The 20,848-nt window shown below is 31.0% G+C and overlaps 2 protein-coding genes across 2 annotated transcripts; both read left to right on the plus strand.

The window, feature by feature from the left end:
• Positions 1–4,494: 4,494 nt before the first annotated feature.
• LOC145957048 (uncharacterized) lies at positions 4,495–7,534 on the plus strand. Its single transcript, XM_083073275.1, has 2 exons — positions 4,495–6,645; positions 6,772–7,534. The coding sequence occupies exon 1, from the start codon at positions 5,317–5,319 to the stop codon at positions 6,313–6,315; it is 999 nt and encodes a 332-aa protein (XP_082929401.1). The 5' UTR covers positions 4,495–5,316; the 3' UTR covers positions 6,316–6,645; positions 6,772–7,534.
• Positions 7,535–14,028: 6,494 nt separating this feature from the next.
• GRXC2 (Glutaredoxin family protein) lies at positions 14,029–15,961 on the plus strand. Its single transcript, XM_020371992.3, has 4 exons — positions 14,029–14,170; positions 14,282–14,370; positions 15,509–15,607; positions 15,699–15,961. Exons 1-4 carry the CDS (start codon positions 14,115–14,117, stop codon positions 15,776–15,778), a joined length of 324 nt encoding a protein of 107 aa, XP_020227581.1. The 5' UTR covers positions 14,029–14,114; the 3' UTR covers positions 15,779–15,961.
• The last annotated feature ends 4,887 nt before the right edge of the window (positions 15,962–20,848 follow it).

Raw genomic sequence — 20,848 nt, forward strand, 5'->3', positions numbered from 1 at the left:
GATTGTTCTACTCTCCTCTTCAAGACTTCTTGTATTTATAGGCTTAAAAGATATATCTGTTGGTGATAAGCCTTGAAATTTGGTCATTTGTAAATAGATCTTTGATCTTCTTAATATGGTCGTTATTCAACACTTGTTTAGATGTTCCAAAGCCTTATAAATGCTTTGGCATGGTAAGAGAATGAAGTAGAGAGCAAAGACTTCTAAATGTAGTGTTGCATGCACTAATAATTCTCTTTGTTACCACTACAAAAAAAAACTCTCATTACTGACAGACTTTTTCCCACGGATAAATATCCGTCTGAAAAATGACATTACTGATGGATTTTTTCGACGAATATGTGTCCATCTGAAACATAAACGATTCCGACAGATTACCCACAGATTTTTTCCGTCTGAAATTTTAGATGGATGTTACCCACGGATTTTTTCTGTGGGAAAATTATGCTATATAAGATAGATATTTCCCACGGATTATTTGTTTAAAACATTGCTTATAGAAAATGCAAAAAAGTTTGTTGATAACTTAAAAAAATTTAATGATAAAAGATTAACAAACTAAATTCTTAAATACTTAACTAATTTTCTCATGCTAATGAATTTACCATACCAACTATTTTATATATAAAATTTATAATTAAATGATAGTATAAAATAATAATTTACTATCAATATATATTTTAATATTATATAGTTAATTTTATTTAATTTGAGAAATATATAATTAGTGAAACGATATTGATGCATGGTAGTCTAAAATTAAATGATAATTTCTTAACATTTATAATAATTTTACCAATTTTGAACTATATTATTTTTAATAAAAAAAATATTGTTATTTAATACAATTTTAAAATAATTTTTTAAAAATATTATCAACAATACCCACAGAATTGTTATTACTGACAGATGTATCCATGGTAATTATTTTTTATTAATAATTTATTTTAAAAATAATAAAATTAATTCATAAGTAATTATGATAAATAAAAATTAAATTAGATAATTACCCACAAAATTACCCACAAATGTATCCATGGGTAATTACTGACGGATTTATCTGTTGCTAATTACCAACAGATTCATCTGTGGGTAATTATGATGGAACTAGGTAGGTAAGATGGAATGATGAACCTCCCTTGCCTTGGTCCTCACAAGGTCTTGTCCTTTAACGCAATTTCGGAGAAGGAAGACAAGTAGAGAACCAGATTTGGTCTGAACCAAATCAAGATGGAAGAACCCTAGCCTAAGAGAGCAAAAGGATTGCTCATGGATTCACCTAGAAGTACTAAGAATTCTTAAGGCTAAGCAAGGTTCGACAGAGACTTTTGGGAGAGAATTTGCTGAATAAAGTTTTCAAATTTCTCAAATGATCAAAAGTGAATACATGAATGATGGAGGAGGCTTATATAGGCACGAATGAATGCTAGATGGCGCCAAGGTACAAAGCTCACATTTAGCGCCTAAATTTGAATTCAAATGTGAATTTGAATTCAAATTTTCAGCTCCCATGTGCTTGGTCGTGAATCATGGTGCTATCATGCATTTATGTTTCATTTGGCAAGCATTTAGGGTTGATTTGAGTGTGCACATGTTCAACCACTCATGGTTAAAAATATGTGACTCAAATGCAACTTAAATGACTTCCAAATGAAACCTAGTTTTGCCTAATTAGCCTATTTAAGTAATCCTTCAATTTTCCTATAGTCTAAAGGCCTAAATACAATGACCAACCAAATACAAACATTAGAAAATAATAAATAAATAGAAACAAAATGAGCCCAATATTGGGTACCAAAAACTCAAAGGCTCATAAATCCCAAAACTAGGCCATGAAGCCTAAGGCCCAAAATCCTATTCTAAGTGGTCCAAAATACAAGACAAAGAAATGTAATTCCTACACTACTCAACAGAGAAAATAACATGGTGGTCAATGTAAAACCCATGTGAAGAGTACCCTAGGCCCACCAAGCCCATTGAGCCCACCAAGCTCTGAAGTAGTCAAATCTTCAAGTAATCTTGTGGCCATAGCTCTAGTGATTGGACCTTTGGTCCATGCTCGTCTATCAAATTACCGATGGATTTATTCATGGGTAATTACCGACGGATAAATTCGTGGGTAATTATTTTTTTATTAATAATTTATGTTAAAATTAATAAAATTAATTTATAAGCAATAATGATAAATAAAAACCAAATTAGATAATTTTTTTTTAAAATATATAAAATTCTTCTAGTTAAAGAAAAGACTCTAAAAACGTTATGGCACAAGAAAGACATTTGTGTTTTATATATAGAAGTTAATTATTCTTTAATTAGTTACTAATTTTAATTTAATATATATTTATACAAAATTTAAATATGATTTATTCATTTAACTATAATATTTATTTTTATATATAATTTATTATAAATTTTAATTATACATAATAAAAATGTAACTTGTGAAATACATAGACTAAAATATTAGTATTTTTAATTTACATAAAAATTATAGTATTATATTATATTATAATTTGAGAAATATACTAGAATGAGAGGGATCCAAAGATTGTACAAGTATGAGATTGTATAGTTGAGGATGACTTAAAGGAATTAATTTGTATTAGCTGTACTAATGAGATGCATCTACTTTTTGGTAGTTTATTCCTTAAGAACTTCATAATTAAGCATACTTAACATGGAGTAATTTAGGGATGGGTGACCTTTTGGGAAGTTTTCCAGAAAAATGTGCGAGTGATGACAAGATATGCTGAAAAGTCTTGTCACTAGTGGAAAAAGGAGCTACTACGTCTCCTCATTTACGTCGGAAACTAGCACACCCAACGTTGTAAAAACGCAGTGGCAGTTCCGTAAATAAAGAGGAGGAAATTTACGTCGGACACAGATGGGTCCGACGTAAATTAGATAATTTATGTCAGCTTCTTACCTGTCCGACGTAAATTATGTCCGACGTAAATTTCCCCGCAAAAACCCCAACATTTCCTTTTCCCTTCCCAGGCCTCCCATTGTTTACGAAAAATATACTTCTTCTCTTATATTCTCTCTAAGTCTCCAACTGCATTTGATTCCACATTGCACGTCTCTAAGTCCCTAAGTCTGCACATTACACATTTGAGGTAATTTTGTTCTCTACGCAATTTGTTTTTTTAATTTCTGTTATTTGTTCATCTGGAACGGGCCGTTCTGCAAGCAGAACGGGCCGTTCTCCTTGCAGAACGGGCCGTTCTACTTAAATTTTTGGTTTAGTAAGTTGTTGATCTGGAACGGCCCGTTCTGGTTTCAGTAAGGGTCGTTCCAGATGCATTAAAGAAAGACTTTTTTAGGCATTGACCTTTAGTTTACCATGTTATTAGTAGAAATATTTATGGATTTTATCCGAAATTACTATCGATATTTTAAGGTTGTAGTTTAGGTTAGAAAAATTATGAATAACTCAGTCAATAGTTAATTTGTGTTAATATATAGATAATGAATCGAAGTTGGATGAATGCAAGTCGCATTAGTCAAGAGTACAGAAATGGAGTTGAAGAGTTCTTGGAATTTGCAAGAGAAAATGGGAAACCCATCAAAGGGGCATATTATTGTCCATGTGTTCGTTGTTTGAATCAGATACGTCAAGAAGTTGGAGAAATACGTGATCACCTGTTTATATATGGTATTGTGAAGAGTTATACAGTATGGACATGGCACGGAGAAATATTAGACATTCCAACAGTGTCAACAACTGAAAATTTTGAAGGGATGGACGATAATTTAGAAGAGATGATATGTGATGTTGGTGAAGAAAATTTTGAAAGAGCACATGTGTATGATACTTTAAAGTTTGATTTTGAGCAACCATTGTACCCAGGATACAGTATGTTTACAAGATTATCAACAACTTTAAAATTGTTTAGTTTAAAAGCAAGAAATGGTTGGACTGATAAAAGCTTCACAAAATTGTTGGAGTTATTGAAGGAGATGCTTCCAGAAGATAACACGTTACCTAATCGCAACTATGAGGCAAAAAAGATACTATGTCCAATGGGTTTGGAGTATAAGAAGATACATGCATGCCCTAATGATTGCATATTGTATACAAATGATTTTGCTACACTGAAAGTGTGTCCCACATGTGGATTGTCGCGGTTCAAAAAGAAAACTAATGGAAGTAGTGGTGAGGAAGAAATAGAGGGTCCCCCTGCTAAGGTCTTATGGTATTTTCCAATAATACCTAGGTTTAAAAGATTGTTTGTCATTAAAGAGGATGCAAAAAACCTCACATGGCATGAAAATGGTAGAAAATGTGACAATTTTCTTCGACATCCAGCTGATTCTCCGCAATGGAAGAGGATTGATGAAACATTTCCAGAATTTGGTGCAGAGTCAAGAAACTTGAGACTTGGTCTAGCTACAGATGGCATGAATCCTTATGGGAACTTAAGTAGTAAACACAGTTCATGGCCAGTTTTGTTGGTCATTTACAATTTGCCTCCTTGGCTATGCATGAAGAGAAAATATATTATGTTGTCTATGATGATATCAGGTCCCCGACAACCAGGAAATGACATAGATGTGTATCTTAGTCCATTGATTGATGACTTGAAAATTTTGTGGGACACAGGAGTGGAGGTCTTTGATGCATATCGTGAAGAAAAATTTACCATGCGTGCAATGTTATTTTGCACAATAAATGATTTTCCAGCATATGGTAACTTGAGTGGGTATAGTGTGAAGGGTCATTATGCATGTCCTATATGTGAAGAAAACACAAGTTATACCCAATTGAAACATGGGCAAAAGACTGCGTACACTAGGCATCGTAAGTTTCTTGTTCGTAGTCATCCATACCGTAGATTGAAGAAAGCATTCAATGGATGTCAGGAGGATGAAATTGCCTTGACATCGCGCAATGGTGAAGAAGTATATCAACAGGTGAAGAACATTAACATTGTGTTCGGAAAGACGCAAAAGAAGTCAACTGAGAGAAATATCTGGAAGAAACGATCAATATTCTTTAATCTTCCTTACTAATGCAAGCTAGATGTTAGACACTGCATAGATGTGATGCATGTGGAGAAAAATATCTGTGATAGTGTAATTGGGACATTGCTAAACATCAAAGGAAAGACTAAAGATGGAGTGAAAGCACGACAAGATTTGGTGGACATGGGTATATGTTCTGAGTTACATCTTTAGTCTATTGGAAGACGCACTTACTTGCCTCCAGCTTGTCATACTCTATCAAAGAAAGAAAGAAAAAGCTTTTGTGAGTACTTAAGCAGTGTGAAGGTTCCACAAGGGTACTCCTCAAATGTTAAGAGTCTGGTGTCTATGCAAGATTTGAAGTTGATTGGTTTAAAATCTCACGATTGTCATGTGTTAATGCAACAACTTTTTCCTGTGGCTATTCGTAACATTTTACCATCTTCTGTTAGAGTTGCTATTACTCGATTGTGTTTATTCTTCAATGCCATTTGTAACAAAGTAATTGACCTTGTAAAGTTAGATGAGTTAGAAAATGAAGCAATCACAATCTTGTGTCAATTGGAAATGTATTTTTCACCTTCATTTTTTGATATCATGGTGCATTTGATAGTTCATTTGGTTAGGGAGATTCGATTGTGTGGCCCGGTTTATCTTAGATGGATGTACCCTGTTGAGAGATATATGAAGATCTTAAAAGGATATGTCAAGAATCAATACCGCCCAGAAGCCTCTATTGTGGAGAGGTACATTGCAGAAGAAGCCATTGAGTTTTGTTCAGGGTACATGTCGAAATCAGAACCAATAGGAATTCCCAAGACTCGACATGATGGGAAACAATTTGGTAAGGGTACTCGAAGTTTAAAGATTAGAACTGTGAGTCGAACAGAAGTTGACCAAGCACATTTGTACATATTGAACAACACTGATGAAGTAATTCCTTACATATCTGAACACATAGATGAAATCAAGATAGCACACCCCAGGATGAATGAGAAATGGGTATTGAATGAACATAACAAGAGTTTCTTAGCTTGGTTTAAGAAAAAGGTTTATGGTGAGGTTAATGCTTCTGATACACTTTTGAGACTCGCGCGTGGGCCTAACAATGATGTCATTACATTTGGTGGGTATGACATTAACAAATATTGTTTCTATACAAAGACAGAAGATGACAAAAGTAGAGTACAAAATAGTGGGGTTACAATTCAGGCTGAGGCTGTGCACTTTGCTAGTTCAAAAGATAAAAATCTCATTACAGCATCCATGAGTTATTTCGGAGTCATACAAGACATATGGGAAATTGATTATGTTACGTTTAGAGTGCCTGTGTTCAAGTGTAAATGAGTTGATGGCAATACGGGTGTGCGGACAGATGATTTAGGATTTACTTTGGTTGATTTGAATAAGGTCGGCTATAAGGATGAACCTTTTATTATGGCATATCAAGCAAGACAAGTTTTTTATATCAAGGATCCATGTAATGAGAAATGGTCAGTGGTCCTCGAAGGAAGAACCATGCATGGAACTCACGAAGATAAGTCTCTAGATATGCATGAGACACCGTCTTTTTCAAGCAGATCATTTGGTCCTATTGCGGACAATGAAGTGGACGAAATACATGCTATTCGAAGTGATCATGATGAAGGAATATGGGAAAACATTCCAACCTAATAGGTTTCTGTTTGTGTATTATTTGTTTTTTTATTAGTTATTTTGTTACTATATTGTCATTATCTTTTTTACTTTATTTGTTTATTCAATTAATTCATTGTTTTAATAATGAGAGTTTAATTTTTTCAGGATTATGGAGGATTCTGGGTCTGGCAGTGGAAGGAGGGAAGGTAGATCTGTCACCTGATTGTCTGGGTTGACAGCTGGACGCATTGCCAAGGAGAGGATACCGGTTGAGGTGGATCCTCGTTTTGGCAAAGCATTAGGCCCAAATGCTGCCAAGTTTAAGAGCTATTTGAGAGTCCTAGCTCGACGACATGTTTCTATTATCATTCCATCATGGGATGACGTTCAGGAGGTTGACAAGAACCTCATGTGGCAGGATATTCAGGTATATACTTTCACATCCCTTCAATATTATATAACTTAAATACATCATTTATTATTTGTTGTTATTTTCATAGCAAAATTTTGACATTCCCAACACTGAGGTCATGAGGAGGAAGATGTTATCTGCCCTTGCCACCAGGTGGAGAGACTTCAAGACTTTCTTGACACGAGAGTATGTATTTGGAGAGTGACAAAATGAGACTCTCTGTCTAAAGTACCAGATCACTGATGAGGAGTGGATGCAATTTCGTGCCACTCGATTGGACCCTTCGTGGCAGGTTAGTTATTAATAACTCTTACATTGACACAAATACTTAAGATATATTTTAATTAATCTCATTTTCTTTTTTGTATTATTGCAGGCTAAAAGAATAGTTGCCCAAGAACGACAGACCAAGAATGATGCACCTCATCTATTGTCAAGAGGGGGATATGAAAGAAAAAAAAAGGAAAGGAAGAAGGTTAGGGCAGAGGCAGCAGGGGTTGAGTCTGCTGACCGTGTGGAGTCACCTCCCTGCCATGAGATGTGGATAGCAACCCGGACAAAATCAGATGGGCAAATGACTTCTGAGTCTGCAAAGGTCGTTGCTAATAAAATAGTAAGTAAAAATATACAAACTAAGACTCTTCATTTCAACTCATTTAATTCATAAGTGTAGTTTAGGGTATACTTATTGTTAATATGTTGCAGGAGGGTTTAGTTGAGCAGAGCACCCAGGGCTCTTTTGTTTCCCATGGTCGGGATGATATCCTCACAACGGCCATAGGAAGGCCAGAGCACGGAGGTCGTGTGCGTGGTGTTGGTGGTTCTTGGAGCCACCGAGATTTCTTTGGTGCCCGATCATCGAGGAGCACTGTTGACTCTTGCAGTCAAGAGGTTATGCAGAGAATGGAGCAGAGATTAGAGATGCAGTTTGAAGAGAAATTGAAGAATATTCAAAAAGAGTTTGAACAGAAGTTTGAACTTTTGGCTCGTTCTCAGCAACAGACTGCAGTTGCTCATGATGGTGTTCGAGTCAGCACTAAAGGGAGTTGTGCTGCTCCAGATCCCTCACCGGATCAGACTCACACTGATGTACCAAACCAGTGTGAGTTATATGTTGAGGATGACCCCCCACGATTAGTGGCTATTGGCCGAGTATTTGAGGGTGGCTCAACCATCCATGGTGTCCCTCTACAGCCAGACTAGACACGGGTTGTGGTTGACCAAGTTCAAGATGTTGCTGCTCCAGTGCCTTTGCCCAATACAGAGGTTCAACTAGTGGGGCAGGCAACCGACACATTCTTAGCTTGGCCAAAACGTTTGGTCATGCCGCTTTCAGCACGGAAAAAGGTAATTATATTATTGCTCTTTTATATTCTTATAATCCTATTATTGTTTAACTAATTGTGATTATTTCTTTAGGATTTTATTAATCGTGGTAAGGAGGTCATGAGAGAACCTCATGTTGATGATGCTAATATCGCAACAGCTGAGGATGATCCCATATCTAAGCTTCTAATCATATTACCACGATTAAAGAAGAAGCCAATTCAATTGTAGTGGGACATTAGAGTTTTTGGAGTTGATAGCGCTGATGTTCCACTATACATATCTATGCCTGATGCATTAGAGATTGTTGGGGGAAACTCCATGTTAAATATTTCTATCATACAGCTGTGGGCCATGTAAGTCATATTTTCTTTTATGAGTCTAAATTTACAATAATTACATTTAACTTATAATAATTATTTGTGTTAGGTACCTGGACAAATTGAGTGTGGAGCAAGCACAAGCAGAAGTATATGGATTTATTGAGCCTCAATCCATCCAAAAATCAGGAAACACTCAGGTCCAGATCTAGCAATATATGCAAACATGGATGAGTGACTCAAGAAGAGATATATACATGGCTCCATACATTGACGGGTTAGTTTTTTAATTGGTTTTTTAATCATGGTAATTTTATAACTAATTTGTTTGTCATACAATGTAGGCCCCATTGGCAGTTAATGGTAATCATTCCTAAGGAATACACCGTAGTGTGGTTTTGTTCACTACATCGAAAACCAAGCCACGAAATTAAATGCCAATTACAAGGGTAACTAAATTTTTTCATTATGTTTTAAAACTGTAATTATATATATTGGCTAACATTTGTTTTTATTTCAATTAATTAGAATCGTGTCTGGAGCTAATATTTTAAGTGGAAGAGCCAGATCATCAAAGTCATTGCATTTCATATACCCTAAGGTTAGCAAATTAATTCATATAGTCAATAATATTTAAATTTATTGACTTTGAAAATAATAGTTATTTGTTTCTCATTTTAGTGTAATAAGCAACAAGACTCGTTTGAATGTGGCTATTATATCATGTATTGGATGAGAGCCATAGTTTCTGCGGGTATTATTGATTCTTGGGCGCAAGTAATTCATATCAAAATTTATTTAAGTATATTTACCTTTAGGATAATTAACATTGCATATTAATGACACTTAAATTAATGTTTCAGGTCTTTCAAGATCCATCTCCATTGCCCGAAGATGAGATGCTCAAGATAAGAGAACAATGGGCAACTTTTTTTCTTCAAAGTATATAATAGTTAGATTTCTAAGTTTAGTTAGTTAGATATTATGTTTATAGTTTGATAGTTAGTTAGTTTAGTTAGTTAGATAGCATTAACAAACATATGTTTTATAGCTTTTTTAGGATAATAGGATTCACATTGTCATAATTTATGCTTTTTAAGATTTATATATTATTTTCTTTTTGTCATTCAATTTTAAAATATAATTTGAATTTCTATTCTAGACTGCCTGGTTTAGATTTGGTATTCTAGACTATATATATGCAGGTGTTTAGTATATCAAAAATTTATAAACGTTTTAAAAAAAAACCATAATTTACGTCGGACATGGTTTTGTCCGACATAAATTTACGTCGGGCCTTGCAATGGCCGACATAAATTTACGTTGGACAAAGCCATGTCCGACGTAAAATTATGGCATGTTTTTTGTCCCTTTTTACGTCGGGCTGGGATAATATCCGACGTAAATTTACGTCGCGTTTCAGAGGCGACGTAAATTTACGTCTCCCGTATTAACGTCGGAACCTTTTCCGACGTAAAAGACCCTTTGTGCAAAAATTATAGTATTATATTATATTATAATTTGAGAAATATACTAGAATGAGAGGGATCCAAAGATTGTACAAGTTTGAGATTGTATAGTTGATGATGACTTAAAGGAATTAATTTGTACTAACTGTACTAATGAGATGCATCTACTTTTTGGTAGTTTATTCCTTAAGAACTTCACAGTTAAGCATACTTAACATGGAGTAATTTAGGGATGGGTGACCTTTTGGGAAGTTTTCCAGAAAAATGTGCGAGTGATGACAAGATATGCTGAAAAGTATTGTATTGATTTATGGGGTCAATCTTTGATCCTAAAAGCAGACAAATATCTAAAAAAAAAGGGTTACCCAATGAGGGTTCTGATCGGTGAAGGGTTCTGACTAACAAGGAGTTGCGTGAAATGTCGTGGAGTGGAGTTGCTGAAAGGTCAGATATGAGAGATGTTGCACTAAATAAGGGTGTTATTTAATATAATTGAAAAATGATCTTTTAAAATTTTTATTAACAATACCCACAGGTCTGGTCCCCCCACTTGTACTTGTACTTTTATATTCCTTTATATTTTAGCTCCTTTTGATATGCTGCAGATAAATGGTGTGGGCTGAGGTGTTAACCTACTTAGGATCTCTTGCCTACATAGTGATGCATTAGCATATCTCTTCTTTCAAAAAATACCCACAGATTTTATCCGTGGGTAATTGTGTCGGAAAGTTACCCGCAGATTATAATTCATCGGTAAATGTTTCAGACGAGCAATTTACCGACGAATTATTTTCTGTCTGTAATCCGTCGAAAATATAGTGTTATCCACGGATTTTTTGGATCACCCGTAGATTTTGGTCGTCTGTAATTTCAAAATTTCTTGTAGTGTACAGACTTTCCTTTTCTAGATGTTGCACTTGGTTAAGACGTATTGTACCAATCTATGCAAAATCACAAAAGAGGAAATAAAACAATATAACATTTAACATCCATTGATTATTGGCGCGGTTATCATATATGCTTTTTGAATGTTTGAATATATATGTTTAAGGTGCGAAATGTTCAAAACAAACTTTGAACTCATGAACACCTATAGAACGCAGATGTTTGTCATAGTGCGTTGGATGCAAATGCCAACTAACCTATTTACTACATGTTACACTTGTCTCAATTTTGTGTAATTGTAGATGTTATTTAACAAAATAAATTTTGTTCTTCATTCCTTCTACATTATGGAATGCATGCTTCCTTAAATGACTTTGACAATTATCTGTCTCAAGGTCATTGTTTTATTATCATCAAAACTAGGGTGTTGGATGTACATAAATGTCTTTGGTTCAACAAATAATAACTTCAAAATTATGATATTCATTAATGGGTAATATTGAAAATAAAGATTCGTTTGCTAGTACAATAAAAAAAATCCATCAAAATGATACTTTTTGTTAATAAAATTATAATGTTACACTTACTAACATAAGTTCAACCCATATCTTAAATAAAAATAAAAACGTTGACTTAAAAATTATAAAGTATAATTTAAAAATACCAAATATTTTCTAAATCACATTTTCTTAATGACATGTGATGAAGATTAAACAATTCATTTTCATGACGAGTCATTATCTTGCAAAATCTTGTGAAATTTTATAAAATTTTTGCTAACAATATTACCACAATAATTAATATATATATATATATATATGCAAATAATTTAATTATTTTCAAATTGACATTACTTATAACCTAAAGAGTGAAACTTTCACTCTTTTAGCCACACTCTTATTACATTCTATCTTTTATCTCTTTTAAAGGTTTATTTCATATAATAAATTTTATAAATAACCCAAAAAAATTCTTAAGTTATGTTTAGACAAGAAATTTTAAAATTTAAAATACTTTTTTTTGATTTTTCTTTATTTTTATAAGAGTTAAATATATTTTTAGTCTCTATAAAATTAACAAGTTTTGATTTTAGTCCCTGTAAAACTTTTCCTTTGTTTTTCATCTTTATAAAATTAAAACTATAGTTTTTAGTCCCTATTTTTATGTGATCATTTTTTAACTACTTTTTATTTATTAAAATGTTTACTAACCATTTTAGAGGGACAAAAATCAAAACCATCAATTTTATAGGTATTAGATACATATTTAAACCTTTCTATAATTTTTTTTAATAAGATGATTTATTTAAATTTTATTAATTTAGACAAGGAAATTTAAATTTTACCATATACAAAATGTGTTTCTTTAATATTATTTAAATTTTTTAAAACTTTAATATTAATTTTTATCAAAAATAAAATTAGTCAAATTTTAAATATTTAATAATTTAAAATTTTTAATAATATATAATATTTATTAATTCAAAAGAAGAAGTATTTTTTAAAATTTAAACCAATACTGATATATAAAAGAAAGATTGAAGAATAATAGAGAGAAAAAGGAAAAATATAGAGAAGAACGAGATTAGAGAAATTTGAGTAGGATTGTCACATGAATATGTTATTCATAAATTCTATTAAAAAGTCTTACATAATTCATCAAAAGACATTTTTTAATTTAAAAAAATTCAATTAAATACTATCAAATTTTTACATACTCTTTAAAAAAAATCTTGATTATCATTTTATATAAAATATTAATCACTACCATAAAAAATCTTATAAAATTCTAATTCAATGCTCTTCTTATTTTCTTAAACTAAATAACATAGAAATTTATTTAACCTTTTTTTTCCTTCTTTTTTTCGAATTTGGATCATCTCCTACAATATTCTCTCTCTAGCCTCTTTCTAACAATATTAATAACTATTGGATATATCTAATGACTCAAATTTAATCTTATAAAAATTATTTAAGAAATTACATTAATTATAAGATTAAATTTAAATAATTAAATATATTCAATGGTTATTAATTTTGTTGGAGAGAATGTTATAGGAAAGGATCCGAATTATTTTTTTTCATCCTAACAATAACTTAAAGGTTAAGAAAGTGAAATTTTCAAAGGTAATTTAAAGGCTTAATTGCATTTTTGATCCCTCAAGTATTACAATTGTGCAATTTTGATCCTCAAGGTTTTAATTAGGTAACTTTAGTCCTTAAAGAATTGCAATTGTGCAATTTTGGTCCTTTAATTTTTAATTGAACAATTTTAGTCCCTCAAATATCATAATTGTGCAATTTTAGTCCTTCAAATATCATAATTGTGCAATTTTAATCTCTCTCATTACAAATTTAATAATTATAATATATATATATACAATATTTTAAAAATATATAATTATTTATCTATTCAAGTTAATGTATATTATAATTTTCGTTAATGTATCAAATAATATATATTTATTATTATTACTAAATAAATAAAATTTATATATTATTATTTTTATAATATTACTGATAAATTAATATCAATAATATTATTAGTATATTTATAGATAAATTAATAATTTGATAAATATAACTTAGTATATATTAATATCCTTTTACAAAAATATAAATATATATCAAACCAGTATAAAAGTTATTGTTAGTAACTTTTAATTTTATATTAAAATTATTAAATTTGTAATAAGAGAGACTAAAATTTCATAATTATGATATTTTATGGACTAAAATTGTACAATTATGATGTTTGAGGGACTAAAAGTGTTCAATTAAAAATTAAATGACCAAAATTGTATAATTGCAATTTTTTAAGAATTAAAATTACCCAATTAAAACTTTGAAGATTAAAATTATACAATTACAATACTTAAAGGATCAAAAATGCAATTAAACCTAATTTAAATTAAACAAGTGGACGTAGTCGATGACGTAGTTTATAGTTTATGGTACGTGGTCGATGACGTGGTTTTTGTTTTTTCTTTAATTTTTTGTTTCTTTTTTCTTACTATTTAAACACCACACGTGACGTGAAGCATCGTACAAGGTTTTAGATTTCGAAACTACGCAAGAAGGGAAATTAGATATCAAGATGGCTCTGCCCAAAGCAAAGGAGATCGTGTCGGCCAATTCCGTCGTCGTTTTCAGGTCTCTCTCTCTCTTTTCTGTTATGTGAATTTGAATGATGCTCACAAATATCACAACCAACTCCATTTTTTTTTCTCTTCTGAAAACGGCGGTTTATGATTGCGTTTGCAGCAAAACTTATTGCCCTTTCTGCGTTGAAGTGAAGAATCTCTTCGGTAACCTCGGTGCCACTTACAAGGTCGTCGAACTCGACACTGAAGGTTCGTGCTTTTTCAATTTTTAATCTTTTCGCTTAACCATTTTGGGTTTCTCTCTGAACAAAAGATAAAATATTGTGAAGGTGTATACCACCGAGATTATTTTTTTTAAGGAATCGTTGTTTTCGATTCGTTACACCCGCTTAGGTTTTTCAATTTTGAATATGAAGCGTGTTATGGTGACCCTATTTGTATTTTCCTTTTGTTCTATTCTGCTCTATTAATCATGCGTGATTTTGCTAGTTCCAACTTCAATTTCACGTGTTTGAGAAATAAAGACAATCATTTGAAATCGGTTGATTTCTCTTGCAATTAGAGTGATGATTTTGTTGTTTGTTCAGTTCTTGGGATGTCTTGTTGTCCAGAATTTCACCTTGGCTGTTAATGATTGGGGTGAAACTGTACTTGCACAATGTACTATTTGAAATGGATGTTAAATGGTTTTGGTTGGTGTTTTGTTATTGGTAAGGGTGAATTTTAGCATTGTGTGGTCCTCTCTCAATATTACAAGGTTTTGTTGTGTATTTCAGTATAGATATACATGTGCCTAAACTGCCTTATGTTTAACAGGCAATGATTTATTTGTAGATTTTGTATTAAGGTAACTGACTGATAGAAGGTTAGAGAGGTATTGGTTCTTTAAGAGTTGTACACACTACCACAAAATGATGTTATTTAGTCACAAGAAATTACAGTTCCTTGTTTTCGTAGCATATGTTGTTGTAATTTAGTCGTGTGGGAAGCTAATAACTTTTCACAAAATGTATGGAATTCAGTATTTGGATTTCCTTCTTTGTGTGATTTTGCCCCTGGGTCTCACAAACAATGGCACGTACAGAAAGGAGAGAAAAGAACTCAGGATACAAGTAGGACCCCATGTGACAAATGGGTTCTACATGAAACCCGAGTTATCATAAAAACCTTATGGGATAAAGACTTCTATGTCTTTGGTTCCGACAATCTCCCTTTTTTGATGAGGAGTCTCTCTGACAATTTTAACTTCATGATTACATGTCTTTGCAACAATCTCCCCTTCTTTAAGGGTGTTGGAGATTGTTGGAACCAAAGACATGTAATTTAGCCTCCATGTCTTCCGAGTGACAAATTTAACCTAATGATTTCTTGGTTGGACATTGTGCAGCTGATGGAAGTGAGATCCAAACAGCATTAAAAGAGTGGACTGGTCAGCGAACTGTGCCAAATGTGTTTATTGGCGGAAAGCACATTGGTGGCTGTGACTGTAAGAATTATATCTTTTTTATAGATCTACACAAGTTTAAGAATTATTAGATTTCATTTTACATGGTTAAATTTCTTGTGCTTCTATGCAGCAACTACTGCCTTGCACAATCAGGGGAAGCTGTTACCTTTGCTGGAATCCACAGGAGCTGTTGCCAAATCAACTGCTTAAAGGAGCTTGATTTCTGGGTTATGTAGTTAACTAGCATAATAAAAATCCCATGTAATTGGATTGGTTGTAATTCAAGTCCCAGAAGCTACTGTGTTTATTGATTCCTGTGTGATTCTCTTTATTAAAGACTAAATCTCTGTCAAACAAGTCTATTGCTGAATGAAGTTATAGTTGTTCACAACAGATATCTTTTCATAGTTACACAGTATTTTTCCAAGAGCTTTCTTTTTCATACAAGCCAATAGTGTGCTGATGATTAGTGCTAGTTAATTTTTTTACTGGAAGGACGTGTTTGAATATACCAAATACGATGGATTTGTCAATGGGATTTTACTACTGTGATGGAACTGTTAAGTGGGGAGAGTCTGGTCTCAGTTCAATTTCTCAAGTTTGCATTTCAGGTTGAGTTTTTAAACTAATTTTGCTTAAGGAGAACCAGTTCTACTATAAATTTGATTTCAATTATTTTTATGTTTGTTTTTGCGGTGGCACTCCACCATTCGACGGTTTGGTAGATGTGGATTATCTTTTATCCTTTTGAAGGAACTACGTTTTTATTTTTATTTTTGGTCAAGGGAAAGAGTTACTTTGAAATCGGCAACTCAAAGTGGGTATAGGTAGTTCAAACTCTGATCCTGGGCCACATCCTCAAAGACAATTTCCGCAGACTTGTTTTACTATTTCTTTTGGTAGTTCACTTTTTAAATATTTCTGATCTCTCCTCCCATTATACTAAGATATTTACAACTTCTGCAGTATTTTATTCTGGTTTATTTTTTGACAAAAGTTTCTCTTGGACTCAGATTTGTCAAATTGAAGTTTGATTTCAAATTTATTTATCTTCTTGTTTACATTCCAGTTTCAAAGATTCTCAAATTCTTCCTTTTACGACTCCCACTATGCAACGTAGAGGAAGCAATATTAAATTCTTGTAGAATTGTACAACAATGTCATTTTATTTTGGAATTTTTTTTCTGTAAGGGCTGGAAATCGGCAAACTTAATCGATAAAAGACTTCTCCATGTCGTTTACATCACAACGCACGAATTAGTTTGTTAGCTTGTCACTGTTATTGTGAGTGACACTAGGTTTATCTGGAAGTGGGATTTTAATGTAATGTTTTAGGACATGGAAGCTGATTTGGTGTTTATGGTATATATTCTTGAAGTGTGTTAAAATACTATTCCTAATCTATTTAGGTTGAAACAAGTAAAAGTGATACGTATCTTTTAATTAAAATATTTAAAGTTTGAATATCAATTTTGGATATGAAATAAAAATATGTCAGGGAGAATACATGTGTTGGATGTGCTTGTATTCGAAATACTTTAAACTCATAACATAATTATCCAAAAAAAAAAAAATAATGTTTCGTAAGTAAGTTTCATTTTATAAATATAAATTAGTCATTAGTTATCAATTTTTAAATATTACATAAATTATATTTTGTGGAAAAAAAAAAAGAAAAATAAAGTATCCATAGTAATTAATATAATTTGTTAAATAAATAAAAAAATTATAAAAATATATAAAATATTCCTAATTTGAGTAGGAAAATTGTGTAAAAATGAAAGACGTACTTTCTTTCTTTATTATATAAAAGAGAGGACGAAAAACGATAGGTAAAGTAGACCAAGGTTTATACAAATGGTTGATTTAGTGGTCACCAAGCTAGATCACAAGAGCTTTAAAAAAAAAAACACGACACCACAAGATAAGAATGTATATAGAAATACTCTCAAGAGGTCATTCGTTTCGATCATGTAAAGCTGGTTAAATAATTTTTTCCCTTTTGTTTAATTTGTTCAATTTGGTGCATTTATTTTTAAAAGGTTTAATTTAATCTTTTGTTTTTTTTTTTAAAACCATATAATATTATAATTTTTGTCTAATTTAAATTAACAAAGATAATTTTTTAAAATACGCATGATGTTATGTGTCATTTTTTTTGTGTGCCATGTATAAAACGTCAACAACATTACTCTAAATTAAATAGAAATGACAACATCACCTCGTTTATAAAAATTAAGACTAAGGTTTACGCACATGGGTCTACATCAATTGAACTTCAAATTCAAAGACAGCATTGTGGAAAACAAGTGATAGTTTCCTCACTTTAGTGAATTTAGTTTTGAAATTCTGAGTATGTTCTAAAGACCTTGAATTTTTTTTAATATGTGATATGTAATTAAATTAAAATAGATTTTCTTATTCGGAGTTTATTTTTGGTGAAGGTTACTTGCTATTTGATAAATATACAATAAATTGAATTTAATTTTGTTTCAAGAAAAAATTTTCAATTTAATTTAAGTGTTTAACATTTTATCAAATTGAGATATTTATGATATGTGATCTTATTCAATAATAATTGTATTACCCAACTTGATCTAACCAAGTTGGACTCTTCCTACTGGCCAAATACTATACCTCTAGTCTAGTCATGTAAAATGAAATTTTAGGTGGCTAACTCCTAGCGACTAACAATAATATCTTTGCATGGATATGTCTCAAATATCCTTAATTATTGTAATTAGGAAAATTATCTCCACTTAATAGATAGGATATCCTTAGTGCGAAAAGGGAAGGATTCGTAGTGCTACCTGAATAGCGGTTGCTCATGACACATGGTGGGAGAAAGGTTTATGTTTTTAGACCCCCAATCACATGATGAAATAGTCTCCTTTAGGGGAAGTGGAAAAGGAAAAATTGGAGGATAGGTAAGATTAGTAAAAATTATATGCTTATAGTTGAAAATGTGCTTTATGTTGAAGGATTAAAGCATAATTTGCTTAGCAAGTTAATTTTGTGACAATGAATATACCGTATCCTTTGGCAAAGATTTATTCATAGTCAAATGAAATAACAAGTTTACACTTTTTACTACTAAAAAATAATCTCTAGGATATTAATCTGGATGATATGGACAAATAAAATGTAACTTTTTTAGTTTCTAGAGAAGATAAAAGATAGATTTGATATAAAAAATGTTTGCACGTATCAATATGAAACATATTTCAAAATTAAAAAAAAAAATAGGTTAGTAGGAGAATTGTCTAAGATTTCTTAGAAAACTCGTTTTTTGTGGAGTATTACATAAAGAAAAAGCAAGATGCAAATTTCTTGAAAATTTTATATTCTCTATAAAGCATGAGCTCATATAAATTATATATTTTTAGTATAGAATAATTTTTGTGAAATTATTTTAAAAAATATAAATTATTTTGAAATAAATTGAGTGAAATTACTTTTATGTCCTTAATTAAATCTAAAATGACAAAAAGACCCTTGTGCTCATGATGTTAGGAAATGAGGTGAAAAGTTTCTCATCACTAAATCTACACGAAAGAACATAAAATTGTGTGAATACATATATATATATATATACCTCTTGTGTTGGTAAATCATGCACTCTATTAGAAGATGTTGAACCTTGATGAAGACCATGCGAGCAGCCTCCTCATCAAACTATGATTAAGAGAAAAGACGACATAGCTAGCTGTTTTCAAATCAATAGAACTAGGATTTCACATGTGTGCACTATATTTAACGTATTTTAGTTTTCTAGCAATACCGCATGATAAAAACATGAATAATTTCCTTCAAGTAATTAGATTGGAATTTGCAATTAAAATTTTTTTTAACCATTAAACTTGATAAAATTAAATAAATTAAACCACTCATTTTTTAAACAATAATTATAGAATGAGAAATGTTAATAACATTTTCTCTAATATTTTCTACTATTGACTAAATTGATTAAAAATCACAAATTTTGGTGAGACTCACTTCTAAATCAAGAGATAGAGACTCGTTAATTGAAACTGAGACCCACAAAAATTTAAATTTTTCAATAAATTTAATTTAAAGGTAAAAGCAGTGTTAGTGATATTTAAAAAAAAAACATAATGGATTTTCAAAAAAATTAATCATTTGAAGTGTTATTTAAAATTTCATTTTACTTGAAAAACATTGTCAATAAAATTTGTATCATTTTGAAAGTTCTTTAAATTATATATATACAAGTTATTTTGATGTATAATATTTTAAATCAACTTAACAATTAAATTCCTAGCTTAAAACTCTATTCATGCACACTATTGAATCTATGCTTTCACCGTGTTTATGTAAGCCCTATCTGAACTAGTAATTATTCAAGGTCTAACTCGTTAAGTTATATAGGATGTGCAAGTGTTATCAACTCTCTTAACACATCAATAAAATAAAATAAAAAACTAAACTAGTATTTAAAATATATAGTAATTTTAAGTATAGGAGAAAATTAATTATTGATATTACACTCACATGCATGACAATTGTAAACACGTTGAAAAGATTACTTGTTAACTTTTTCCATCAATGACTAAAATCATTTACTTTATTCGTATTCACTTTTAAAAAAGTGAGATACATGAATTTAAAAGAGTAATACTAGTATCACATTCTTTCATTCACTCTTTTTAGTATTTCATTTATTACTTTATTTATTCTTTCCATATATATATCTCATTCATAATTTCATGAATGATAATAATATTTGAACAAGCAAACTCACCATGGCGATACAATAATAAATTATTTCACATTTTTAAATATCATGTCTAATGTTCGAGTCAACAAAATAGCATTGATGAAAATATTAATCCATTTGTATTTTCAGTTTCCCTTTGATTATGCAGCAAGAAACAACGGATATAAGAACAACTCTAATGAAAGTTGCTTGTCCCATGAAATAACTCAAGTCCTGATTTCTTACCATTAGAAAACTCTGACGTGGCAACATGAGTTACTTGAAGAAGAGAGTTACTTCCTCGAGCAACTGTTCCTTACCAGATTTCAAGCAGATCTTAATGAACATATTTAAGAACGTTTCGAAAATAATAATGATGAAAATTAATTTCATATAATATTTATGTATTTACTATTACTTTATTTTATTTTTAATATCTACTTATTGTATATTTTTTTCTGTAATTTATTTTCTTTTATTGTAGTGTAATTATCCTTTTTAATAAAAATTTAAATTTGGTTCATAAATGATTAGAAAAAAAATTCTAAAAATTGAATTTCTTA

The sequence above is a fragment of the Cajanus cajan genome, chromosome 4, assembly GCF_000230855.2.
Source record: "Cajanus cajan strain Asha chromosome 4, NIPB_CcT2T_4, whole genome shotgun sequence".
Lineage (NCBI taxonomy): Eukaryota > Viridiplantae > Streptophyta > Magnoliopsida > Fabales > Fabaceae > Cajanus > Cajanus cajan.